The sequence below is a fragment of the Phyllopteryx taeniolatus genome, chromosome 10 (assembly GCF_024500385.1).
Source record: "Phyllopteryx taeniolatus isolate TA_2022b chromosome 10, UOR_Ptae_1.2, whole genome shotgun sequence".
In the NCBI taxonomy this organism is placed as follows: Eukaryota; Metazoa; Chordata; class Actinopteri; order Syngnathiformes; family Syngnathidae; genus Phyllopteryx; species Phyllopteryx taeniolatus.
In genome coordinates, this window is record NC_084511.1 from 11,753,678 (window position 1) to 11,781,190 (window position 27,513).

At 43.1% G+C, this 27,513-nt stretch overlaps 1 protein-coding gene across 4 annotated transcripts; it reads right to left on the bottom strand.

Moving 5' to 3' along the window:
- Positions 1 to 14: 14 nt before the first annotated feature.
- On the bottom strand, positions 15 to 27,319 carry tmem255a (transmembrane protein 255A). 4 transcript variants are annotated; one of them, XM_061787713.1, is made up of 10 exons: positions 27,211 to 27,319; positions 17,849 to 17,991; positions 16,669 to 16,731; positions 14,364 to 14,453; positions 9,131 to 9,196; positions 8,957 to 9,045; positions 5,312 to 5,383; positions 4,921 to 5,083; positions 4,691 to 4,840; positions 15 to 1,799 (listed from the first exon to the last, which is right to left on the bottom strand). In XM_061787713.1, the coding sequence occupies exons 1-10, from the start codon at positions 27,215 to 27,217 to the stop codon at positions 1,656 to 1,658; spliced, it is 987 nt and encodes a 328-aa protein (XP_061643697.1). In that variant the 5' UTR covers positions 27,218 to 27,319; the 3' UTR covers positions 15 to 1,655. The 4 variants fall into 4 exon arrangements, with proteins under 4 accessions (XP_061643697.1, XP_061643696.1, XP_061643699.1 ...); XM_061787712.1 differs by lacking the exon at positions 27,211 to 27,319 and adding an exon at positions 25,908 to 26,243; XM_061787715.1 differs by lacking the exon at positions 27,211 to 27,319 and adding an exon at positions 25,904 to 26,243.
- Positions 27,320 to 27,513: the final 194 nt, after the last annotated feature.

Below are 27,513 nucleotides of genomic sequence, written 5' to 3' on the forward strand. Positions count from 1 at the left end.
AAGAAAAGGCACAATGTGTATCATGGTTTATTGAAACAAAATCAAATATGTGGACTACTAAAACTACAGGATATGGAAGATATCCACCGTCATGTCTGTCAATTTGTAGATTTCAGAAGATTCCACAGATTTGTCATTTCATTTGCTTTTGTAATTAATGTGTTAAATAATGAAGAGACCTTATGGACACCTTGTTAGTATAGTTTAGGACCTCTGGGGCGGGGCCAACAACAATTAAGTGCAAGTTGTCACAGCCAAATAAGTGTAACAGAAACATCAAATGTGTTCAATGTACTAAACAAACTTTAATGCCAGGACAGAAAAGAAGTGGGACACAGCAGCCCTGAGAATCTGTTTTTCTAACAACACATCTGGCAAGTTTCAAGGAGCTCTATCCCATTCTCGTCCTCTTTTTACTAAGGTTTTGCATGTTTCTTCATCATCTCCTTTACTCTTCCAGCACATCTGATCTCATCTACTGCTGGTGAAACTGTGGCTAATTACAAATAGAGCGAGGTACCATTTGCAGTCTTTTGTTTCTGCTGGGGAGCATGAAGTGAGAATATACATTAATAAATAGTTTGGAGTGGAATACCATCTTTTCATAGACTTTATACTTTATTACAAGCTAAGTTAATATAGTCTTTTAATGTGGTAATAAATGACCACAGTCTGTGTTTAAATACAACTTACCTGTAGAATACTGCATTTCCTACTGCTGCCTGTACTATAACTCCAATAAGATAGCGACACTAAATCAGGGATCCCCAAGCACAGGGACAACGTGGAACAACTCCAGTCCATAGGACATTTCGTAAGCCTACCACGCTGCACATATTTTATTGATCAGTCTGAAAGAAGTTTTATTTGTACTCCGTACACGTCAAACCGTTTGTCTCAGTCATGTGATATGGTAGTAAAAAAGCCCACAAGCTAGCAAAAATGAGCAAAAAACAGGAAAGCTTTTTCAAAAAGGGGGGAAAGGCCAAATGAATGAAACAAGAGCTTACAATTTTCATTTGTATTATCCTGTCGTAAAGCGATATTTTCTGCAATGATGGCAATCAAAACAAAATTACGCAGTAGACTGGTCCTCAGTAACCCACTGCGTTTGTCATTGTCTCCCACTACTCAACTTTGGGACCAGTTTGTTGAATAGAAACAAGCACAGGGCTCCCACTAAATACAACAGGTTCATTCAGTGTAATGTAGAATTTTGTTTTCAATAATTTGTTGTTATGCCAGCCCAAGTAGTAATATAGTTGGCTGAAACCGTCTCTGGCGGAAAAAAATGTTGGGGACTGCTGCTCTAAACCACTAAAGGTGTGTAACTTCTATTTTTGTCACGTCCAGAATCTCCCCCAAAAACATGGAGGGCAGTGGGATGTGTTTAGTGGAAACCGTATGAAAAGATGAAGATGACAATGTTGTGGCATTGGAAGACTGCATTAAGGCAGAACAACTGTAAACAGGTTTCCCTTTCCCTGGATTCTCAAGAACACTCCAGGCCAAGTGTGCAAGCAGCACCCAGACTACCCTTTTACTCCCTTAAAATTGCTCTCAACTCAAAAGTTAGCATCAGCAGTGGTCGCCCTGCTGCTGGGGTTCCACAGTTTTGTCCTTTGGAAAGGCCCGAAGACGATGTTTGAGCCCTCTTAGGGGGAGTAAGGTGGCGGCTTGTCGTCCGGATGGTTGTGAGGTGGAGAGTAGCGCGGAGGGACCATGGTGGGCCACAGGTGACTGGCACCGGACTGGGAGTCGTCTGATAGACCGGAGGTATCAGCGAACATGTAGGAACCCTGGAAAAGCATGATATTGTAAGTAATGGATGGATGTTCCTAATAAAGTGGCCAGTGAGTGTACAGCGTTCCCCCTTGTTATGGTTAGGGACTAAACAGTGGCGCGAAGATCATAAATCCACAAGTAACTGACAACCTCCTAAAAAGATTTTAAATTGCTTATAGATGGCACAAAATGGCAGCAAATGCTTATTTTTATATTAGGGTGATGTCCTGTCTAAATGAAGATCCCCCCCCCCCCCCCCCCCCACACACACTTCAACATACCAAAATGCCACAAGATGGCACCAAAGCATCCATCCATCCATCCATTTTCTTTACCGCTTCCCCTCACTAGGGTCGCGGGCTGCTGGAGCCTATCCCAGCTATCTTCAGGCGGGAGGCAGGGTACACCCCAAACCGGTCGCCAGCCAATCGCAGGCAATACTTTTATATTAGCCAGGGCTTTGTCCTGGGAAGGTGAGGAAAGGTTGCAAAAAAGTTCTGCAAATACGTGAATTCGAAAGTAGTGAATGACGAATATGCAACTGAACACTGTACAGTGGTGTGTTGAAATACAAGTTTTAAGCTGTTCTGTCATCACGCTTGGATCTCAAAACCCCACGTATCTCAAATCATCTTTCCCCATTGAAATAAATGGAAACGCAATTATTCCATTCATGTGCCACCCAAAAACACCCAAATTTGTTTTTTAACAGTTGTTTTTAATAAGACTAATTGCAATCAACAGTATTGTACTTTATAAAAACAGACAGGAATTACATTTGCTCTCCACCTAACCTGCTAGCATGCAAAATGCAAGCAAAAAAGCAACAGCACCTAATGTACAGTAATCCCTCACCATTCATTCATTTTCCGTACCGCTTACCCTCACTAGGGTCGCGGGTGTGCTGGAGCCTATCCCAGCTGTCTTTGGGCGAGAGGCAGGGTACACCCTGAACTGGTTGCCAGCCAATCGCAGGGCACATAGAAACAAACAAGCATTCACACTCGCATTTACACTTACGGACAATTTAGAGTCTTCAATTAACCTACTATGCATGTTTTGGGGATGTGGGAGCAAACCGGAGTACCCGGAGAAAACCCACGCAGGCACGGGGAGAACATGCAAACTCCACACAGGCAGGGCCGGATTTCAACCCGGGTCCTCAGAACTGTAAGACAGATGTGCTCACCAATTGCTCATTTTGCCACCTCCCTCACCATCCATCCATCCATCCATTTTCTGAGCCGCTTCTCCTCACTAGGGTCGCGGGCGTGCTGGAGCCTATCCCAGCTGTCATCGGGCAGGAGGCGGGGTACACCCTGAACTGGTTGCCAGCCAATCGCAGGGCACATGGAAGCAAACAACCATTCGCACTCACAGTCATGCCTATGGGCAATTTAGAGTCTCCAATTAATGCATGTTTTATTTTGGGATGTGGGAGGAAACCGGAGTGCCCGGAGAAAACCCACGCAGGCACAGGGAGAACATGCAAACTCCACACAGGCGGGGCCAGGGATTGAACCCAGGTCCTCAGAACTGTGAGGCTGACGCTCTAACCAGTCGGCCACCGTGCCGCCCTCCCTCACCATGTCATGGTTAATTTATTACAGATTCAGTGCATCACTTTTTTTTTTTTTTTTTTTTTGAAAGGTCAAATTACTGCAATTATTCACTTGCACATCTCTGATACAGTCAACTTTATAGGCCAATTGATTTAAATGTGGCAGTAGTGACTCACAAAAGGTCAATTAAGCTTATGTTCTTAACAGATAAAGAAACCTTACTGGGTACTTTAACCATTTAAAACAGTCACAGTCAGAGTTTCATGAAATAAATTCACAAATATGTCAATATGCTGAGGATAAGCGGTACAGAAAATGGATGGATGGATGGATGTTGCTCAGAGGCTATTACCCTCAAAATGCTATAATTTAATTTCCTCCTCATTGTTAACACCAATTCAGTCCACACTAGTAGCAAGCTACAGCATTCACCATACAATCTCAAAAATATGAGAAAAAACTTGGTCTTTCTCTAAAATGAGGAATTAAAACAAAAACAGGACATTGTTAACTTTGCATTCCTTGCAACTCTGGCTGACTATATTGACAAAATAATTTATCTCATCTATTTTTATATTACAAAACAAAATAAATTCCATATTACGACAATTTGATCGCACAGCGTTTTAACTAAAGCATTCTGATACAAATAATAATTTTCCGAGTAATCAATTTTTACAATGATATACTGGTTAGCACATCTGCCTTACAGTTCTGAGTATCGGGGTTCAAATCCCGGCCTCACCTGTGTGGAGTTTGCATGTTCTCCCCTTGCCTGCGTGGGTTTTCTCCGGGTATTCCGGTTTCCTCCCACATCCCAAAAACATGCACGGTAGGTTGATTGAAGACTCGAAGTTGCCCGTAGGTGTGAATGTGAGTGTGAATGGTTGTTTGTTTATATGTGCCCTGCGATTGGCTGGCGACCAGTTCAGGGTGTACCCCGCCTCTCGCCCGAAGATAGCTGGGATAGGCTCCAGCAGCCCGCGACCCTAGTGAGGATAAGTGGTAAAAGAAAATGGATGGATGGATGTACTGCATTACAAAACAACCAAAGAATAAATTGTCTCCGATCTACGCAGTGTCCCTGAACGCACCTCGCGCACACAGGCTGCTGTGACATACTTGCCGAATGTAAACATGAATGGCGGTTGCCAAATACGGCGTTCATCCCCTACAGAGGAAGGCTCGTATACCCGTGTTCAAACGGGTTTTGTCCCTAACACTGGCACTCTTGAATGAAAATGAACGTCCGTTCAAAAACCGTTCTTTGATGGCAGAATGAGCGCATTTTCAATAACGTTCATGAGGCAGAAATGAACTAAGGGACCACTGTATATGGTTACCTGTGTATCGTAGGCCGTGTAAGGCGGCAGGCAGGGGGCGGTATTGTGGTAGGAGTTGACATTTGAGTTAGCGCGTGGTGGAGCCTCAGAGGCGACTGAAGCTGTGATGGCCTCCGGTTCCGATGTACTTTCTGATGTATGAGCAGGTGTCTGAAACATAGAGAAAGGATATTAATCATCTTTAGTCTCTAACGTGGTCACAAAAGAGTAAAATATCCTCCCGGTCTCACCATGTCTTTGAAGCCGCCCAGCACCGCCGCAGTGATAATGCCAAGGAAGAGAGCCACTACGTTGAGGATGGTGGCCGACCAGAGCAGGTGGTAGAGGTGCACCACGTCTTGGCAGCTCTTCACGTCTGTGTACTCGTGGTAGCCGCCCACCACCTCCACACGGCTGACACAGAGAGGAGCACAAGCGGTAGTCAGGCCTCAAAAGTTAAACTTCGGGTGACAATCAACTCAGAAAGCACAGAGGAGGCTGCTGTGGAACAGGCACACTGAGGTCTACAGCAGGTGTCACACACAAAGAGGGCATGCAAGGGGAAAACACACAGCTCGACAGTGCAGTTATTTTAATTTTAAAGACAGCCACGATGGGTCTAAAAAAAAAAAAGGGACCTACTTCCAAATCATGGATGGTTTCTTAAACTTTTTCAAACCATCTCTATTGTGAAGTCCCATTAGAGGATGCTCTCTGAAAAATAGGTTGAAAGAAAAAAGAAACATTCTTCTTCTGGTAACAATTGAAAGAATGAGGTTCTATATAGGACAAAAACAACATTTACCTCTCACATTCACAAAAACACCTCTCATACTCAAAAAAAGTCACACTCACCCAAAAAACTCTCACATAAAAAGGCCTCTTATTCACCAGTTCTCTTATTAAAACAAACAAACAGAGGAAAAAAACAAACATTTTTGTCTGAGAGTCCACGGCAAGAGCCAATCAGCATTCATGATTTGAGATAACTTGCTTTTTCATTCTTGAGCTTCCTTTCACATACACAAATTTTGACTCACTTATACTGAAAAAAGGTCTCAGACAAACAAAGGTCTGCGTGTGTTTTTGGTTGTTGTTGTTCTTGTTTCAGTGAGATACAGTGCCATGAAAAAGTATTGGCCCCTTCCTCAAATTCTAATATTTTTGCATGGTTTCCCCACTGTAATATTTAAGATCATCAAACAAATATAAATATCAGACAAATATAGCCCAAGTGAACTTAAAATGCAGTTATAAAATGGTGATTTCATTTATTAAGGAAAAAAAAAATTAAGTTACCTGGCCCTGTGTGAAAAGGTAATTATCCCTCTTGTTAAATCATGAATTAATTGTGGCCACCTACAATTTTTGGTGAATTTTCACTGATCACACCCTAATTACCTCTAGACCTGTTCAATCAAGAAGTCACGTAAACAGAATCTGTCCTGACAAAATCAAGTCAGACAAAAGATCTAAAAAAGCTGCAACAAAATCCCACGATCCAAAGAAATTCCAGAAGTCGAGAAATAAAGTCATTGACAGCTATCAGTCTGGAAAGGGTTACAAAAGCCATTTCTAAAGGTTTAGGATTCCAGTAAACCATAGGGAGAGCCATTATCCTCACATGGAGAAAACATGGAACAGTGGTGAACCGTCCCAGGAGTGGCCGGCCTCCAAAGATTACCCCAAGAAAACAGCAATGACTCATCCAGGAGGCCACAAAGGAACTCAGGACAATTTCTAAAGAACTGCAGGCCTCCCTTGCCTCAGTTAGGGTCAGTGTTCATGACACAACAATAAGGAAGAGACTTAGCAAAAATGGCACCCATGGCAGAGTTCCAAGGCGAAAACCACTTCTAACCAAAAACAACAAAAAGGCTCATCTTACTTTTGCCCAAAAAATATCTGAATGATTCCCAAGACTTTTGGGAGAATAATATATGGAGTGCTGAGAATGAAAGTTGAGCTTTTTGGAAGGTGTGTGTCTCATTACGTCTGGCGAAAATGTAGCACAGCATTTCAGAAAAAGAATATCATACCAACAGTCAAACATGGTGGTGGTAGTGTGATGGTCTTGGGCTGCTTAGCTCCTGCAGGACCTGGACAACTTGCTGTGATTGATGGAACCATGAATTTTGCTCTTGAACAGAAAATCCTGAAAGAGAATATTCAGCCATCAGTTTGTGACCTCAAGCTGAAGCGCACTTGGGTTCTGCCGCAGGATAACGATCCAAAACAAACTAGCAAGTCAACTTCTGAATGGTGTAAAAAAACCAAATGAAGGTTTTGAAGTGTCAAAGTCAAAGTCCAGACTTGAATCTGATTGAAATCCAGTGGCATGACGTTAAAAAGGCAGTTCATGCTCTAAAACCCTCAATTTCTGCTGATTTAAAACAATTCTGCAAGGAAGAGTGGGCCTAAATATCTCCACAGAGATGTGAAAGACTCATTGCCACTTATAGAAAACGCTTGATTTCAGTTGTTGCTGCTGAAGATGGGCCAACCAGTTATTAGGTTTATGGGCCCATTACTTTTTCACACAGGGCCAGGTAATGTCATGGTCTGTGTTTTAGTTTTGTTTCATGTTTTCCTGTCCCATGTTGCTCATGTCTTGTGTGCTCATTTGGTTAATGTGTCCACCTGTTCTCGTCAACACTCTACCTTGTGTCACCCAATCAGCTCCCTCCAGCCACTCATGTCATGTCCAGGTGTTCCTCGTTGTCTCGTCAATTTGTTTGTATTTAGTTCCCTGCTTTTTTTTTTTTTTTTTCCAGTCAGGTTTGCTGCATTGTTGTTTCTAAAATGTTGTTTCTCTCAGTCCATGGTTCCATATCCCATCATGTTAATTTATGGTCAGTATTTTGGTTTCCATGTTACTTTGGACTATAAGTTAGTGTTTAGATTTTTCCATGTTCCTTGTTTGCCGAACCTGACGGGAAACTCAATATTTTTTTTTTCCACTTTAATAAATGAAATCATTTAAATACAGCATTTTAAGTTCACTTGGGTTATATATGTCTATTTACATTTGTTTGATGTTCCTAAACATTAAAGTGGGGAAACTATGCAAAAATATAAGAATTTGAGAAGGAAACCAATACTTTTTCACAGCAGTGTAACTGGTGAATAAGAGAATTTATTTGGTGTCTAAGAGTTATTATTATTATTTTTTTGAACGGTTTACTGGTTTGAGAGGTTTTTGGTGAGAATAAGAGATTTTTCAGTGAGTGAGTTTTTCGGTGAATGTGAGTTTTTTTGGGGGTATGCATTAGTTTTCTTGGTGTGTGAATGAGAGGGTTTTGGTGTTTTTTTTTTTTTTTTTTCTTTGTGTGAGTTTTATTTTTTATTTTTAGTTGGTGTGAGATGTTTTGGGGTGTGAGTGAGTTAGGTATGCTAAATCCAGAAAAATAGCTGTCCTTTTCTTTCCATTTCTGATTTCGGACATTTCGTGGATTTAGTGGAGGTGCACCAAAATAATGTTTTCTCATTGTTTTGCGTAAGGTAATCCTTGTTCTTTTCAGATCACATTGTTGGGAAAATGCCTTTTCCACCTCATTTTTGAAATGTCTAATTCAGATGAGGTTTTCTGTGGTTCTGACAATAATGAAACTGTTCCTTGATTTCGGCATTGAAAATCAGGATTCTGACATGATAGAAAACTACATGCTTGTGAACTATTACTCCTGTTTTCTGTGAAGTATGAAGTAATTCTGAAGATGCACTTGCTCTCAGTTTGACCCGGGAAATGAGAGAGTTTTTGGCATGAGTTGGTGGTTTGAGAGTGAGTATTTTTTTTTCTGTGTTATTTTATGTGAGTGAGTTTTTTTTGTTTTTAGTGAGTATTTTTGGGAGCTCCTGAGAGTTATTGGTTACACGTGAGGTTTTTTGGGGGGTTTCCAGAGAGTTTTTGTGGTAGGAGTGAGACGGATTTTGGGTGTGCGTGTTTTTTTTTTTTCTTTTTTTTTGGGGTGAATGTGAGTTTTTCTGGTGTGTGTGTGTGTGTGGTGTAAGTTGGAGGTTTTTGGGGTATGTGAGTTTTCTTGGTGTGAATGACAGGGTTTTGACTTTTTTTTGGCGCATGTGAGTTTTTTTTTGTATGAGTGTGTTTATTGGGGTATGAGTTTTTTTATAAGCATGAGAATGTTTGGGTCTATGGGAAAGATAAATGTTATTTTTGGCCTATACGGCACCTCACATGAAAGTGTCTCACACCAGTATCAACAATTACAGCGAGCAGCGCAAAAACAGACTGCCCGCTTGTGAGGTTGTGCCGTCATTTATACACACTTGCCACAGATGTACAGGTCGCAGCAGTAACACGTGTTGCTTCTCACACGCAGGTTGCAGGATGTGCGAGACAATGTCTGGCAGGGCACCTGAGGATGTAACGCCATGTCACATTTCATTCATTCATTCAACTTTGAATGTATGATGCAAATATGGATGGTGGAAATCGCTTACGTCACGCTCAGATGCAGTCTCGCTGGAGTGGTAGTCACACCGTCCAGCATACAGAGGCCTCAGATCCTGAAGTGCAATGACCACCATTTTATTTGATTTTACCACACAATGTACAGGATGGGCCAAAAGTATACACAATGAACCCCTGCATAGACACAGTTCAGGATTTGCAAATTTGCCTGTTTGGGGAACCTACGTGTATTCCGTTATTCACTGAAAGACGTGCCTATTTATTTTTATTTTTTTATTTTTTTTTTTGCTCAGGCCAAAGCAATGAAAGTATTATTTTGGCACCATCTCATGGAATCTTGGTGTAGTTGCTAGACTTAATTAATCGATGGTGTGTTTTTCTGCTGCAATTGAGATTTCCTGTTTTGTCAGTGGTCCTTGAATGCCTCTTGTGCACAGTCAAAAGTGCAACTACAAGTATGTTTCTGCTTCTCTCCCGATGCAGCTACGAATGGCTGGTGTTCTCTTCTTTGCTGTTCCATTTTGCTTGTATTCCATCCATCCATCCATTCTCTACCGCTTATCCGGGTCGGGTCGCGGGGGCAGTAGCTTCAGCAGGGACGCCCAGACTTCCCTCTCCCCAGCCACTTCATCCAGCTCTTCCGGGGGGATCCCGAGGCGTTCCCAGGCCAGCCGAAGGATGTAGTCTCTCCAGCGTGTCCTGGGTCGTCCCCGGGGTCTCCTCCCGGTGGGACATGCCCGGAACACCTCACCAGGGAGGCGTCCGGGAGGCATCCGAATCAGATGCCCCAGCCACCTCATCTGGCTCCTCTCAATGCGAAGGAGCAGCGGCTCTACTCTGAGATCCTCCCGGATGACCGAGCTTCTCACCCTATCTCTAAGGGAGAGCCCGGACACCATGCGGAGGAAACTCATTTCGGCCGCTTGTATCCGGGATCTTGTTCTTTCGGTCACGACCCACAGCTCATGACCATAGGTGAGGGTAGGAACGAAGATCGACCGGTAAATTGAGAGCTTCGCCTTTCGGCTTAGCTCTTTCTTTACCACAACGGACCGATACAAAGTCCGCATCACTGCAGACGCTGCACCGATCCGCCTGTCGATCTCCCGTTCCATTCTTCCCTCACTCGTGAACAAGACCCCAAGATACTTGAATTCCTCCACTTGGGGCAGGATCTCATCCCCGACCTGGAGATGGCATGCCACCCTTTTCCGACTGAGGACCATGGTCTCAGATTTGGAGGTGCTGATTCTCATCCCAGCTGCTTCACACTCGGCTGCGAACTGCTCCAATGAGAGTTGGAGGTCACGGCTTGATGAAGCCAACAGAACCACATCATCTGCAAAAAGCAGAGATGCAATACTGAGGCCACCAAACCGGACCCCCTCTACGCCTCGGCTGCGCCTAGAAATTCTGTCCATAAAAGTTATGAACAGAATCGGCGACAAAGGGCAGCCTTGGCGGAGTCCAACCCTCACCGGGAACGAGTCCGACTTACTGCCGGATATGCGGACCAAACTCTGACTCCGGTCGTACAGGGACCGAACAGCCCGTATCAGGGGGTTCGGTACCCCATACTCCCGAAGCACTCTCCACAGGACTCCCCGAGGGACACGGTCGAACGCCTTCTCCAAGTCCACAAAACACATGTAGACTGGTTGGGCGAACTCCCATGCACCCTCGAGGACCCTGCCGAGGGTGTAGAGCTGGTCCACTGTTCCACGGCCAGGACGAAAACCACACTGCTCCTCCTGAATCTGAGATTCGACTTCCCGACGGACCCTCCTCTCCAGCACCCCTGAATAGACCTTACCAGGGAGGCTGAGCAGTGTGATCCCCCTGTAGTTGGAACACACCCTCCGGTCCCCCTTCTTAAAAAGGGGGACCACCACCCCAGTCTGCCAATCCAGAGGCACTGTCCCCGATGTCCACGCGATGTTGCAGAGGCGTGTCAACCAGGACAGCCCCACAATATCCAGAGCCTTTAGGAACTCCGGGCGAATCTCATCCACCCCCGGGGCCCTGCCACCGAGGAGCTTTTTAACTACCTCGGCTTACAATAGTTCATTACTGTTTATTACATATGAATATTATACAAAAATTTGGAACAGATTTTAGCAAGAATCATGGAAGTTGACACACATGATTTGCTTTCGCAGGCCACATAAAATTATGTGCCAGGCCGCATCAGGCCCCCGGGCCTTGAGTTTGACACCTGTGATTTATCATGAAAGTAAAAGGTGAGTTTAATGACTTACCGTAATACTCTTTACGTGAAGTGCTAGCACGCATATTTGTTTGCCCATATGTGATGTCATGTCAGTTTGTGCTAGAGTGTTGTTTGGGCTAGTATGCTAACTAATACTATTGGTGAGCCTCATATGAAGGTGTTTTTTTTTTTTGGTGGTGAATAATTTAAACTACTGAATCCAGGCATTTATCTAACATGGGCTCATGATTGTGCACATGCTAGACACATTGTCTTGATGCTGGGCTAATTGTTTTTTTGTCTGTTGTTACAAACCACAGTAAATCAATCCAAACGGAGTATCAGTGTGTTCTTCAGTTATGATTCTCTTCAATGTAATGGCATTTTGTGGCATCTAAAGGCAATTACAAACTTCTTTTAGGGGGAGTCTGTCCACTTTTCCAATCCCCTGCAAAATACTGTATACACTTAAAACAAATCATTTTAATACAGTTGCACCTTTTTAACGATCCCATTTTTAATCAGTTTAAATTTGTAAATGCTCAACATCTTCAACATTGTAACATTCTTCAAACCTTTTCAGAACATTCTGAGACGATGTTTTCAATTTCAATAAAAGCTTCTGAGATAAAGTCTTAAGTTAATTCAGTACAGTATGGGTTCCAATATAGGGTTTCAAGGCAAGCGTCGGGTTTCGTGAAAGGTTAGGCGTTTCAAGACAGGATTAGGGATTCAAGCCAGGGTTAGGGACTCAAAGTAGGGGAGGCCCAATGGTTAAGATCATCGCCTGCCACCGTGGGGGACCTAGGTTCAAAACCCCGACTGGACCATCCGCCAACATCCCCCGGACTCACGGCTGTGGTGTCCTTGAGCAAGACACTGATACCCCGAAATGCTCCCCGGGCGCTTCAGCTGCCCCCTGCTCCAGTGTGTTCCACTAACATGTGTAAGTGTATGTGTTCACTGTGATGGGTTAAATGCAGAGAACAAATTTCGTGTGCATGCATGCATGTCCATGACAATAAAAGATGATTCTTCTTCTTCTTCTTCTTTAAAATTGAGTTTTTAGCAAGGGTTCAGATTTCAAGTTAGGGTTTCTAGACAATATTAGGGTTTTAAACTAGGGTTAAGGATTCACCTGAGGGTTTCAAGGCCAGGTATGGTTGTGTAAGTGTTGACCTGATGGCAGTGAACCCTTTCCTTCTCCCCCCCTTCTTTCCTTCTATCCTTTCGTACATCCTTGTGTCCTACCATCCTTCCTTCTTCCTTTAAATAAGTTAATTTAAAAAAGTTTATACCTACTTTTGGTCCACCCCTTATACAAGTCATTTTCATAGAATTTGATAAATAATGGTAAAGACATCGCCCACTGAACTTCCTTTTGAAAATCTCTTCATTTGACTGATAGGAGTATTTAAATTATTGGCAGTTGTTATCCATCATAAGGTCATAATTGTTTCTAAGACAAAAAAATATTCAAAAGTAACATTTTCAAGCACTTAATGCCAAAATGTCTTTAACAATAGGTGTTCAAAGTGAAATTATTTTGAAGATGCTAATGAAATTTGGGGATATATTGGATTTTTCTCCAATTGCTTAATAAGCCTTTTCCAAGAAAACTAACACAAATGCATCTTAATGTCCTCAGAGGTAATTTTTGGGGTTCTTTTACAAACGGTCTTTCTTGGTCACTGAAGTCTTTGTTAGTGCTACTGGAGAGAGCGTCAATTATGTTGTTGCAATACATCAGAGGGATCTGCGAGATGAAGTGCCAGGATGAGGCAGCCATTTTGTGATATGTAAACAAAAAGAGACGCGTTCTTTACATTTCGCCTTCGTCATTAGAGTCAAGACATATTGATTCAGTATAATTTTGTCTTTATATTAAAAATGGCTGACTGATTTTTACACGAGTGGCACGTACAAATGTTAAACAATGCCAAAAGAGTATTGTATTACAAATGACATCATTTTAAATATCTGTGTAACTACATATCCTTCAGTTGAAACGGAAAAGTTGTATTTATTAAAATTCCAACAACATATTCAAATGGATACAAATGTTATCACAAATTTCACAAAGCTTCACAAATGTTCAACATGCACACTGCCTGTGACACGACACTGTCCTATTTGCCTTCCTCTGACAATATTTTGTGCCATGCCAAAATCTGCTTTCGAAAAGAAACACTGCATACTCATATGAAAGTGTTCAGCATATTTTAACACACGCAATTCCTTTTCATTATTAGTTAATGCCATTCTTCACATTGAAAAGAATAAAATAAACACATTAAACTAACATTAAACTTAAAACTTAATTGTACTGTTAGATTTACAAATGTAGTTTTCAGACATCATTTGGGTAAGAAATTATATATAATAATTATAAGACGACAAAACACTGCATGCACAATGCATGTTATCATCCTTATTTGTCCTTCTCTTCATTTTCCCTGTTGTCACACAGAGCATGGTATTTTTCCACCACCGCCTATTTCATAAATCACTTACAGAAGCGATATCAAGAAGCTCTTCTCACTTTCTGCCCACTCAGAGTTTATTTTCCCATAATCGTTTCTAAGAGTTCATTAGTTGTGACTTCATGTTTGATATAACGTGCATGATGGAGAACTGCTCTCACTACCACTTGGCCGACGACTGCTGCCATGTATGTTTAATTCAGACAAGGTTGATCAAACTTTAATGGTGTCTGGCATTTATTTTTGGCGTTATATATTTAAGCACACATCTTATTCAAATCTCATATACAGTTGTGCTCATCAGTTTACTTACCCTGGCAGTATTTATAAGATGTGTACCATTTTTTTCGAAAAGTTATCAGGCAAAACACATTTATTTATTTTCAATGGGATTCAAAGAGCATTTCAGAATGGCACAATCATTAAACAAAGCACAGCAATAAAAAAATAAATAATGGTATGTTTAGTCAACTGTAATATTTTCCCCCAAATTCTGCCAGGGTATGTAAACTAATGAGCACAACTTTATATTCATGTCTTTGTTTCGTCAGAAGCTTTGGTTATACTCACAATGTGCCTGGCAGCAAAAACTCCATCTACAATAGCACAGCAGAATGCAGCCACCACTCCAAAGCTGATGAAGACAATAGAAGCCACTAACTGGGAAAACAGCATAAAGCACAGCGCAGAATCAGCTCTATCCCCTCATGCAGCACTCCAAAACATAAATATAAGCATGAACAGTTCATTGCTTCTTCTTGTTAGCATTGATTGAAACAAAGGCTGGGCAAATAAAATGTCCGATTTTTTTTTCCTCACAAAAATCCAATTTCCCATTTTAATCGATTTCATTTCACCATGTCTTTGACAATGTTATAATGTGTGTGTCTGTCTGTCTGTCACTGGGCTCCCATTTTGTCATAAGGAACACTATGAAAATGATTCCGCTCGTTGTTGTCTGTTTGAACCTGACATCATTAGCAACGGGTTACTCTTTATGACTTCAGGGTGGACAAAGTACCAGTCCCAGAGGAAGGAGGCGGGCCAACATCAGCTTGATGTTGTAATTAAATGTTTTATTTTTTAGGAAAGCTACTGCTTGATTATTTCCATTGTCTATTAACTCCAGCTTGGCAAAAATTCAAAACCATCCCATAGATCATTTTACACTTGAAAGACTATGTGAGTCCCAGGATACACATGTCTGGAAACAATGAGTCCCAGCCCTGGAACAATGAGTCCCTACAACATCATGGAGCACAGATACAGTAATCCTCCACTATATGATGGTTGTCGCTTCACGATCAGATTTTTATTTGTACAATTTGTACAATATTTTTGTGTTATCCATTGCTTTTGCTCTCACTCAATATATTATGTTTCAGCCTGCCATGATAGCAAATTTAGGATGATATACTTTCCCAAATACTATCACGATAAACGATAGCATTGTTGATATATTTTTTAATGCCGCTGATACAATGATATTATAGCGCAGAATGATTCAAGTACATCCTTTTTAAGAACAATTAACTTTCAATTCTAAAGAACACTGAACATTGGCATTCTAATGTAGAACAATACATAAAATGTCTTAGATAAATAAGCAATATAAATAAATGTATGTCCTCAAAAGCATTTCTGCTTTGTTACTGTTTTTAAATCAGATGCCATACATTTTAATGTCACTGTTATTTTTTTAGTCAATAGTTTTATTTATTGTATGAATGTTGTTGTGTTTTGTACTGTATGATTTCTGCTACACATTGGCTTTTGAAAAATAGATTTGATCTCTCAATAAGCATTTACCTGGTTAAATTAAGGATGCAATATTAAATAAGGCGCGCCATGGAGCTGCTGGAGTGTGATGTGAGACCTTGAACTGTCAATCCAAGGATGCTGAAAATGGGTTTGCTGAAGTCAACTACTGCCTGAATTTTATTAACATGTGCCGCAGTGCTTATGGTTTATAAACGGTTAACTTTCCCATATTTCCAACACACACACACAACTCCGAGCGCTAAAGTCTTAATGATGTCGCCGTGGTCGAGTGAGCGTTCTAGCTCCAGCCCTGAGCTTGCTAGCTCGTTATCTCGCGGGGTTTCGAATGTAATCAACAGCTAACTTTCCTCGTCCCAGTTGTGCGTGTCTACAGAGCCAGCGCCTTGGTTCTAGCTGCGTCATGAGCGATGCAGCTTGAACCAAGGATTCATACTTTTGATTTGCTGTGTGTGGAAGCTCTTCACCAACACACACAAACACATGCATGCACAGACAAACAGGGCGGCTTAAAACCATGAGTCTACAGACGCGAATATGCTTCATACGTCCTTGGACATTTTTGTGCGTCACAGACGCGGGTCGCACATTAAACGAGATCCCTGCCATTCCACGGCATCAAAAGTATGTCTACCATAAGTGGAATTGTACTATGATGCACACTCTCGCGGGCCACACAAAATGACCTGGCGGGCCGGATCTGGCCCCCGGGCCACCAGTTTGACACCTGTGGCGTAAACCGTCACGGCACGAGCTGACCGAGGCGCCTGCCGTCCAAACTCTGCTGCGTTGTTGCAAAAGGTGTCGCAGGCCAAAGTCATACCTCATCTCAGCTCTGACAGCCTCCCTCCTCTGCAATGTCCCTCCCCACATTCCAATGTGGACATCTGGCCTGCTCCTCTTACAGTCTGCATCTATTTCTGGACGCGGATCGCTAAGCTCGGGCACAAAGCGGCGCAAACCTCTGCAGTCCTGACTTGGCTCAGCTTGGGCGTTGTGTCATTGCATCGGCACAATCGTCAAGCTGCCTTAAGGTAACTGGGACGAGTGTTCTGGCACTGTCCGCACGAGGCAACGCCACCGTCACAATGCTTACCATCTGCCTCTTGTTCTCTATCAAATGGGAGCCGATGATTCCCAGGAAAGAGCCAAAGCCCAGCTGAAAGGAGAGAGAACGCGGCTGTTGAAAGTGTCACTTCCCTGATTGATAAATCAAGAATTAAATGCCTCTGTCATACTTTTAGCATGATTACAACTGATCATCTATTCATTTAGTAGTGTGGAACTTCCAAAGTGAAACGCTCCATGAATCACATGAGAAACAAACAACAGAGACACAAATTTCACAACGGCGGGAATTGAGGTTAACGTGTCAAAGATGGACGCTAGGAAATCAATAACTTTTTGAAGGGAGTCCACTGCTGTGTCGATGACAAACAAAAAAGATACCTGGGCCTCTCTCACAAAGGCTGTAAATGCAGTGTCACCTGAGGTCCACACCATGGTTCAGGTGAATAAAAAGTGGTTTGATATTAAGGTGGATGCAAAGAAAAGGATTATTGGACCAGAGAAAATAGAAGGAGGCGGACGAGGACAGAGACCACCAGATCTCACTCCACAGGATGTGCCGATAAGCTGCTACATTAGGAAACTCAGCCATCTCTGGCATTTGTGAATGGAACCAGGGTGAAAGTGAGGACATTCAGCAGTCACTTACAGGTAATTATTTATTCATTCCTATATGAAATTCTCAATATCTTGCAATGAATATCTTAATATCTCATATTCTGTATTGTACATGAAGAGTTACATTTAAGATTCAAGATTTAAGAATATGAACGGCAGAGAAGTCTCCATTTCTCGGTCATATGGGACATTGAGTCAACTCATTAGCAAATTTCCCAGTTTTAATTATTATCATTACAGTTTTTATGAATTAATGTAGTTTCAACACATTGTGCATCTTGGGCAAAATATGTGTCTTTAAAGGTCCCATATTTTGGCTATTTCTGGATGAGAGCTGGGAATGTTTAAACATGTCTGTAGGCTGCTTGTATTACTTTGTGGACGTCAGAATGCTAAAAATGGAGAAAACAAATGAATGGCAGTGAGTCTTCACTTCACTCAGCCTCTAATGACAGCGATGCTGAATAATGAATGCTGGGAAAATGCAGCCCACACCCTTCAGGAATTGCAAGTGGGAAGCATTCGCTTACTTCACATATTGTGATAAGTGGCAGCTTGTGTGTGTGTGTCCCCGTTTCATGCACACTCACAATAAGTCCTGGGTAGTAGCCGCCCACTGTGATATTTTGCGTTCTGGTCGTCGCCGCCAGGCCGAAGATGAGGATGAGCAAGGACACGATGAGCAGCATCACCGTAACGATGATGGATTTCCTCTTCCTTCTCTTAAAAGAACCTAGAAGACAGCAGACAGGCACTTTTATATACTGCCAATAAATCGGAATAGTCAGTAGACCTAATGCCTCAACTTAGTCTGTTTTGTATAGTCCTACAGCAGCCATCCTAAATCATACATCAATGTGCTGTGAAAAACCATCAGGTCTGTCATGAGAAATTAGCCAGTTTTATTTAATTGGTCTGAAAATTATTACTTTTGTATGACATATATCCATGCCAGCAACAGATATTGACAGGCAGATGAATTAAATGCTCTTCCACTAGAGACTGAAAGGTGCAGTTAACCAGTGTATCCACCTGTTGCCATACATAAAACAGAAAAAGCCATGACACGCACAGACAAAGTAAATAAATGTGTGAGTAAATTGAGAAGGTCATCTTTATTTCAGTATATACTGTATACTTTTGTGACATTTTTGTTTTATAGTTTTCCATTAATTTTTTCTCCTTTAAAGTATGTGCCTTGTCTGAATAAAGGTTGGGAAACACTGCATTAACAAACACAAGGCTGCTGTGTTGCTATTTAACAATAATTACTGGGAGTTTGGAGATCAGTTGAAACGTGTGACAGGAAGAGGGCTGAAAGGGAAGCTGAAATACGACCTCAGCAACCATCTTGGGGCATCTTGTGTCAGATTTCATTCAAAATCAATAATGCTCATTCTATCACATCGAGAAATACGGTAATGCTTGAAAGCTGGTGGGTTGAGAATAGCATCGGGCATAGCGATTTTGGACAAAGTGGACCTACGGTCTCGACTTCAGTATCTGGCTTTGACTTGAAAACAAGTTGTTTTAGCCGCGCATTTTCATGACTTCTGCGTTTTGGGGCCTGACAATGTCCTCAGAAGCCCTTTCACAGAGATGTGTGTCTAGTGTCGCTTATACAAAATTTGTCAAGACAACTGCTTTCAACACAACAGGACAGGATAAATGAGGGTAATGTCTTCCATCCGACCTCGGCTCTCATACTATCTCAGAAGCGGGAATATTCTCGTGACAACAGGCGGAAAATCCTGTCTTTGGCAAGAAGTCAGAAAGGTGGAAAACTTGTGGTACTCTCAAGAATCATTCTTGTATTTATTTTTATTCTCTTTATTTTGTATTTAATACGGTGTCCTATGTGTACAGTATATCAACCAGACTACATACTTATTTGTCTCTTATTTTCTTCTTTGTCGGTTAGCCACTATAAGTACTCCTTTTCCCGAGTGCTCTTTAGACCCGTCGCATACGGTACGAACCAGACTGGACCTGACCATCGCCTATACAGTCCCCTCCAAAAGTATTGGAACGGCAATGTCAATTCCTTTGTTTTTGTTTCATACTGAAGACATTTGGGTTTCAGATCAAAAGATGAATATGAGACAAAAGTTCAGAATTCCAGCTTTCATTTCATGGTATTTATATCTCGATGTATATTTCTCCCTTCAGTCTCCTCTTCAGGAGGCAAAATGCATGCTCTATTTGGTTAAGGTCCGGTGATTGACTTGGCCAGTCTAAGACCTTCCACTTTTTCCCCATGATGTCCTTTGTTGTGTTGGCAGTGTGTTTTTGGGTCATTGTCTTGATGCATGATGAAGCTTCTCCCTATTAGATGCATCTGCTGCATGCACACCAAAACACACAAGCTCATCTGTGAAGCATGGTCGAGGTAATGTCATGGCTTGGGCTTGCATGGCTGCTTCTGGAAGGGTTCACTAGTCTTTATTGATTATGTAACTTATGATGGTAGCGGCAGAATGAATTCTGAAGTCTACAAAACCATTTTGTACGGTGGTTTACAGAAAAATGGAACCCTAACCCTGGAAAAGCATTTCAAATGAAGAATGCAACAGTCTGGTGAAGTCAATGGGTCACAGGCTTGATGCAGTTATTGCAAGTAAGGGTTATACCACCAAATATTAAATGTTATTCACTTGGAATTAATTTAATCATGTCTGTTCCAATACTTTTTGCTCATTTGAAAAGTGTGTGGCTTCAAACATAAGGTATTCTGTCCTGAGTTGTTTAACACATCTAGATTTAAATACCATGAAATGAAAGCTGGATTTCTGAACTTCTGTCTCATATTCATCCTTTGATCTGAAACCCAAATGTTTTCAGCATACAACAAAAAGAAAGGAATTGACCTTTCCGTTCCAATACTTTTGGAGGGTACTCGAAATGAGAGCTGCTGTCTGACACCCGCACATTGAGCAATTGGACATATTGACGCCTGTATAGGCGTTTGATACTGTACATATAGTATATTGTACTTTATCACATTTATTAAACCATAAAAAGATAGATTAATGGTTAAGGAAGAAGTAAGTTGCTAAAGAGAGTTGACTTGGGCGAGAAAAAAAGCAAGCGTGTGGATATTTTAAAAGCGTCTCGCTCACTCATTCATTCATTGAACTACCGATCGCCGTGGGCATTGCGCGCATACATTTTCGCCACGAGTTTTACTTTTTCCTCCGCAGGCATATTAGAAATTATCAATATCGTTAAGTATTGATTTAAAACACAATATTTTATGCTTTTTACACTACTAATATAGCTTGAGGGCAGTCCAGCGACTGTTCGGAGTCTCGCTCGCTCAAAATCATGAAATGTATTTATTGCGTGAGTAAAGGTTTATGTGCATTTGGATTGACTGTAAACTCCGATGTTGCACCGGTGTGCAAAACCAGTGACAGACTGATCGGCAATTCATGAAAACAGTTGCCAAACCAACGCATACTGTGCGACAGTTCAGTCGGGTTTAGCAGTGTCGCTCGGTGTGCGGCAGCCTTTAGTGTTCAGACTGAAACACCACATAACTGAAACGCCTTGTGTTACAGGCTACATTTAAGTGAAATGTGTGGCAAAACTTAGAAATACATGTAGTTTGATGTTAAAATTTTGGTAATGACAGGTTGTGATATAAGAGTGAAGCTTATGCTACGTTCAAGAAAATTGTGTGTTATGTTTTTGGACAATATTACATTAAAATGAAACATTTTCAATACAATTGCAAGACTGAATGGCATTATCAAGTATCGGTACTTGGTATCGGCGAGTAATCAAATGTAACTACTACATTTAAAAACTGTGTTTATTTTTTACTTGGATTATGTTTGGCTGATATTTACATTTGTTTGATGATCTTAAACATTATAGCCGGGAAACTTAAAAAAAAAAAAGAAAAAGAGAGACTGAGAAGAGGGCACGTGGATGACTGGTTAGAGCGTGTGCCTCACAGTTCTGAGTCGCAAGGTTCAATCCCTGGCCCCGCCTGTGTGGAGTTTGCATGTTCTCCCCGTGCCTTGGTGGGTTTTCTCCGGGCACTCCATTTTCCTCCCACATCCCAAAAACATGCGTGGTAGGTTAATTGACAACTCTAAATTGCCCGTAGGTGTGAGTGTGAGTGCGAATGGTTGTTTATTTATATGTGCCCTGCGATTGACTGGCAACCAGTTCAGGGTGTACCCCACCTCCTGCCCGATGATAACTGGGATAGGTTCCAGCACTCCCGCGACCCTCGTGAGGATAAGCGGATCAGAAAATGGATGGATGGATGGACTGAGAAGGGGGCTAATAGTTTTTCTATGAAACTGTACTTACACCATATTACTAGAAGGCAGCTTATTTCACTGGGTAGGTACAGCACTCAGAATCCACTCAGAGAGAGGTGAGAGGGATTGGGTGGAGCAAACCACATTTAGGGGTCGTCTTGTATTTTTGTTGTTAAAATATTATGGTTCAACCAGGTACTGCATGCTTTTCGTGGGGTGCACAAAAAATGTGACCCCTCAAATTTTAAGAGTGCTGGGATTCAGTTTCATTTCTTCAGCTCCCCCAAAAATAGTCTAGAAACGCCTATGCCCTGAAGCATACCCTACTTTCCTGCCTAGTTTGTCCAAATGGGATCATAATTGGGGTTTGGGTTTCAAATCTCGGCTCCGGCTTTCCTTTGTGGGGTTTCAATGCTCTCTCCGTGCTTGTGTTGCTTCTCTCCGGCTTCCTCCCACATCCCAGAAACCTGCATTGTAGGTTCATTTAAGACTCGAAATTGTCCATAGGTGCGAATGTGAGAGTAAATGGTTGTTTGCCTCTATGTGCTCTGCAATTGGTTGGCGACCATTCCAGGGTGTACCCCACCTCTTGCCATATGTCAGCTGGGATAGGCTCTAGCTCACACACGACCCTAATGAGTACAAGCCATTTTGAAAATGGACAGATGGGATCATAACTGGCTTATGTATTATCACACTGTATTGACTGAGGAACGAAACCATATAAGTTGAGCCTATAAAAACATTGGGAATAAGTTCACCGAGTTCATTTTAGACCATCTCGGCACAGGATGACACCATACTCTACACCACAAGTTGACAGTAATCATCATGCTTACAAGCACACTTATGATTGACAGTGTAAAAATTCAATTTTCAAACTTGGCCTAATTGTCATCTCACATTAACTCTGTGTAAACATTTAGCACTTTATGCTTCACTGTATTGACCACACAATTGAGAGCATGTCCACAGACAAGCCATTCCCTCAAAAATTTACTCTGTGTTTTGTCACAAGATCACTCTCCAGTGCCACAATTACCAACCACATAGTAATTAGCCAGATAGCAAATCCCATTAGAAGTAAGTTGATTATGTCATCGACAACTAGCCCGTCTGGCTTCTATTAAACATACAGCAAGAGGAGTTGCTCCCTGCTGCCTGTTAGTGAGAATGCATTGCAGTGCTAGTGAGCGCTCCATCTACTTTTTGTAGTCAATGATCTATCCAGAAAAAGATGATAAAGTATGGATAATTGGGATTGAAACATCATAACAAGTCATTCTCAGATAGCTCATTGTTACTCATCACACTTATATAAAAGCCACTCAATTTTCATATAAAAATATCAATGGATACTTCAAAGGGAGGATATTCACACCGAAATATCTTCCACTTTTGTGTTTTTGGACTTAGATTGTTATTCATCCAACCATGTTCTTGTATCTTTAGCAAGGAAGCCCAGACTTCCCTCTCCCCAGCGACTTCATCCAGCTGTTCCAAGGGGATCCCAAGCGTTCCCAGGCCAGTTGGGAGACAGAGTCTCTCCAGCGTGTTCTGGGTCGTCCCCGGGGTCTCCTCCCAGTGGGACATGCCTGGAACCCCTCACCAGGGAGGCGTCCTGGAGGCATCCTAATCAGATGCCCGAGTCACCTAATCTGGCTCCTCTCAATGTGGAGGAGTAGCGACTCCACTCTGAGCCCCTTGCGGATGACCGAGCTTGCGGACTAAACTCTGACACTGTTGGTACAGGGACCGAACAGCCCGTATCAAGGGGTTCGGTACCCCATACTCCTGAAGCACCCCCCACAGGACTCCTCGAGGGACACTGTGAAACGCCTTCTCCAAGTCCACAAAACACATGTAGACTGGTTGGGCGAAATCCCATGCACCCTCGAGGACCCTGCTAAGGGTGAAGAGCTGGTCCACTGTTCCACAGCCAGGACGAAAACCACACTGCTTCTCCTGAATCTGAGATTTGACTTCCCGACGGACCCTCCTCTCGAGCACCCCTGAATAGATCTTTCCAGGGAGGCTGAGGAGTGTGATCCCCCTGTACCTGGAACACACACTCCGGTTTTAAAAAGGGGGACCACCACCCCAGTCTGCCAATCCAGAGGCACTGTCCCCAATGTCCACGCGATGTTGCAGAGGCATGTCAACCAGGATAGCCCCACAAGATCCAGAGCCTTCAGGAACTCCGGGCGAATCTCATCCCCTCCTGGGGCCTTGCCACCGAGGAGCTTTTTAACCACCTCGGCGACCTCAACCCCAGGCATAGGAGAGCCCGCCTCAGAGACCCCAGACTCTGCTTCCTCATGGGAAGGCGTGTCGGTGGAATTGAGGAGGTCTTCGAAGTATTCTCCCCACCGACTCACAATGTCCAGAGTTTAGGTCAGCAGCGGCCCATCCCCACTATACCCACCGACGGTGCACTGCTTCCCCCTCCTAAGACGCCGGATGGTGGACCAGAACTTCCTCGAAGCCGTCCGGAAGTCGTTCTCCATGGCCTCAACGAACTCCTCCCACGCCCAAGTTTTTGGCTCAGCGACAACCAAAGCTGCATTCCGCTTGGCCAGCCGGTACCCAACAGCTGCCTCAGGAGTCCCACAGGCCAAAAGGCCCGATAGGACTCTTTCATCAGCTTGACGGCATCCGTCACCGCTGGTGTCCACCAACAGGTTCTGGGGTTGCCACCTAACAGGCATAGCTCCCATCAGCCGCCTCAGCTATGACAGGGCATTCTGCCAAATGTTCCCAGCTGACCCTCACAATACGTTTGGGCCTGCCAGGTCGGACCAGCATCTTCTTCTACCATAGGAGCCAACACACTAACAGGTGGCGCTCAGTTGACAGCTCCCCCCCTCTCTTACCCGAGTGTCCAAGACAAGTAAGTCCGATGACACAACCACAAAATCGATCATCAAACTGCGGCCTCGAGTGTCCTGGTGCCAAGTGCACGTGTTGACACCCTTATGCTTGAACATGGTGTTCGTTATGGACAATCCGTGGTGAGCACAGAAGTCCAATAACAGAACACCACTCGGGTTCTGATTGGGGGGACCATTCCTCCCAATCATGCCCTTCCAGGTCTCACTGTCATTGCCCACATGAGCATTGAAGTCCCCCAGCAGAACGATGGCTTCCCCAGCGGGAGCGATCTCCAGCACCCCCCTAAAGACTCCAAAAAGGGTGGGTACTCTGAACTGCTGTTTGGTGCATAGCCGCAAACAACAGTCAGGACCAGTCAACCCACCCGAAGGCGGAGGGACTCTTGTCCACCGGGGTGAATCACAATGTACGGAAGCCGAGCCGGGGGGCAATGAATATACCCACACCTGTTCGGTGCCTCGCACCTTGGGCAACTCCAGAGTGGAAGAGAGTCCAACCCCTCTCAAGAGGACTGGTACCAGAGCCCAAGCTGTGTGTGGAGGCGAGCCTGACTATATCTAGTCGGAACTTCTCAACCTCACACACCAGCTCGGGCTCCTTCCCTGCCAGAGAGGTGACATTCCACGTCCCTAGAGCCAGCTTCTGTAGCCCGGGATCGGATCGCCAAGGTCCCCGCCTTCGGCCACCGCCCAGCTCGCACTGCACTCGACCTCTATGGCCCCTCCCACAGGTGGTGAGCCACTGGGAAGGGCGACCCATGTTACCCATTCGGGTTGTGCCCTAAAATAAATTGTAAATTGTAAATAAATTTACAAAACCAAACTCTTCTACAAATGTAGCAAATGTCTTTTTCCCCCAAACATGTGCAAACCAAAACAAAAACAAAAAAACACTACACTTAATTAACAAAATAGCTGGGAATGGGAATACTACCTGTACAAGTGCTTCCATGTACTATATTGCTTATTGGAGCGCGATGCAGAGAAAGAAGCAAGCAGTTCTTAAATGACAGCTCATTGTCATAACACTCATTAAAAAAAATACATCAATACTATAATATTGAAATACAAACCAGAGAAATGCATTTCACGTTGTGCCTTTACTCTTGATTACCGTACTCGTAGTTCATCGAACCAAACTCTTGAGTAAATGCTGAAATGATGACTTTTCCTGACAAACGTGTGCAACTTCGCCAGCCACGAAAACAAACCCTGACACTGCTCTTTGTGAACAAAGCAGCTGGGAGCGAGCCTACTACAAGTGCTGCCATCATGCCGTGTTTGCCGTCTATTGCGTTTTTTGCCGGTGGCATCGAAAGAAGCATGCGGGCTGCCGCACCTGCAGCGGCCTCGATGAACCTGAAAAATATGCGATGAACACCAATGTCTCGCTTATTGTAAATCTGAAAGCTTGCCATTTTCTAGTTCTGCTGACACGCGAAGCACGTGCGATGTCCATTCGCCGTTTGACCTTGCACACCTACCGATGCTGATCTCGGAGAGCGTCAGCCCGCTGGACTGGAGGCTCGGCGCGGGGGGCATGTTCGACCGCGGACGATGGATGCCGCCGCCCGTAAATCAAACGCCTCGATGTTATTCGCTGTAAATCTACGAGCCCGCTGTCCGTAGTCATTGAAAGGACGTCGCTTCTGCTCGTGGAACGCTGCAGCTGCCTCCGCCCCCGCTCGAGTCGCTCACATCCCGGCGTCTGTCGGTCGCCGTCCTCGCCGTGTGTCGGCGACTGCGAGTGGGGTTGCCGTCGAGTGGCTGCGCGCGCGCACGTCATACACGACAAGGACGCGCGTTACATTTACATTATTCGTTACTTGAAAATATTGGTTATGAGTCTCAAATTTGTATTTAGGTTTTTTTTTTTTTTTTTAAAAATCATCAAATGTACATATCACAGAAAGATAACCAAAGTAATCATAAAATGCAGTTTTAAAATGGTGATATATATATTCAAAACTACCTGGCTGGCGCTGTGTGGAAAAACTAACCTAATAACTGGTTGGGCCCACCCTCAGCAGCAAAAACTGAAATCAAGCGTTTGCTATAACTGCACTCTAACGAATTGCTGTTAATTTACGGTGAATATACAACAGTATGTTACTATTTCATAATAATACTGCGAAATAGTCTTCCCTTGGAGGTAAATTAACAGTCAAATTAGTCATTTAATAATTTATTGCCATTTAACAATAACTTTAAATCAATGTAATTTAACGGTTTAAAACAGTACTTTTGATGATTAGCTGTAAATTAACAGTGGATTACAACAGTATCTTATTGTATTTTGTAATAATAGTAAAATACTGTTTAATAGTCATCCCTTGCAGGTAAATTAGCAGTTGAATTTGCAATTTAACAACAGAAGTAAACAACTGTAATTTAATGGCATAAAACAGCATTTTCAATGAATAGCTGTAAATTAACAGTGGATTTCAACTGTACCTTACTACATTTTATAATAATTGTGAAATTCTGTTAAATAGCCATCCCTTGCAGGAGAAATTAACATTTCAATTAGTCATTTAACAATAACAATGAATAACTAACAGCTAACACCTCCCCATCATTCCAACCAGGAGAGGAACTCCAACAGGACTTTTCAACATTAACTGGCTGTCATGATTAACATTTATGGGGTGCATCCAGATTGATATGCCATTCAGTCTCAAATAAGAAGCCCTATAACAGTTGAATTTGTGGGATTTCTAGGAATTTAAAGCAAAAACAGCAGCTTTTATGGATAAGCAGGTGTGGCCAAGTAGTTAAGATCGATACCTGCCATCGTGGGGACCCCATGCAGTTAAAGTCACCGACTGGCAGAAGAATATGGGTAAACAAACAAACAAAAACATAAGCTTGACGGCACTTGAGAGCATACAGCAATGGACTATCCACCCCCAACTTTCCCCGGATCCTTGGCTGTGGTATCCTTGAGCAAGACACCGATAACCTGGGCGCTGACGCAACCTCCTGCTCTAGTGTGTGCCACCATTAAGTGCGTGTTTGCTTTGTCCACAACTTAAATGCAGAGGGAGAATTTCCTGTGCATGTGTTTGCGGCAATAAAAGACAATCCTTC

Coding starts and splice junctions, on each gene's coding strand:
- tmem255a (XM_061787712.1), bottom strand. CDS start 25,965: ATGCCCCCCGCGCCGAGCCTCCAGTCCAGCGGGCTGACGCTCTCCGAG. Junction 17,992..25,907: donor GCTCTCCGAGATCAGCATCG/GTAGGTGTGCAA, acceptor GCTGTCTTCTAG/GTTCTTTTAAGAGAAGGAAG. Junction 9,046..9,130: donor AGACTGCATCTGAGCGTGAC/GTAAGCGATTTC, acceptor TTACATCCTCAG/GTGCCCTGCCAGACATTGTC.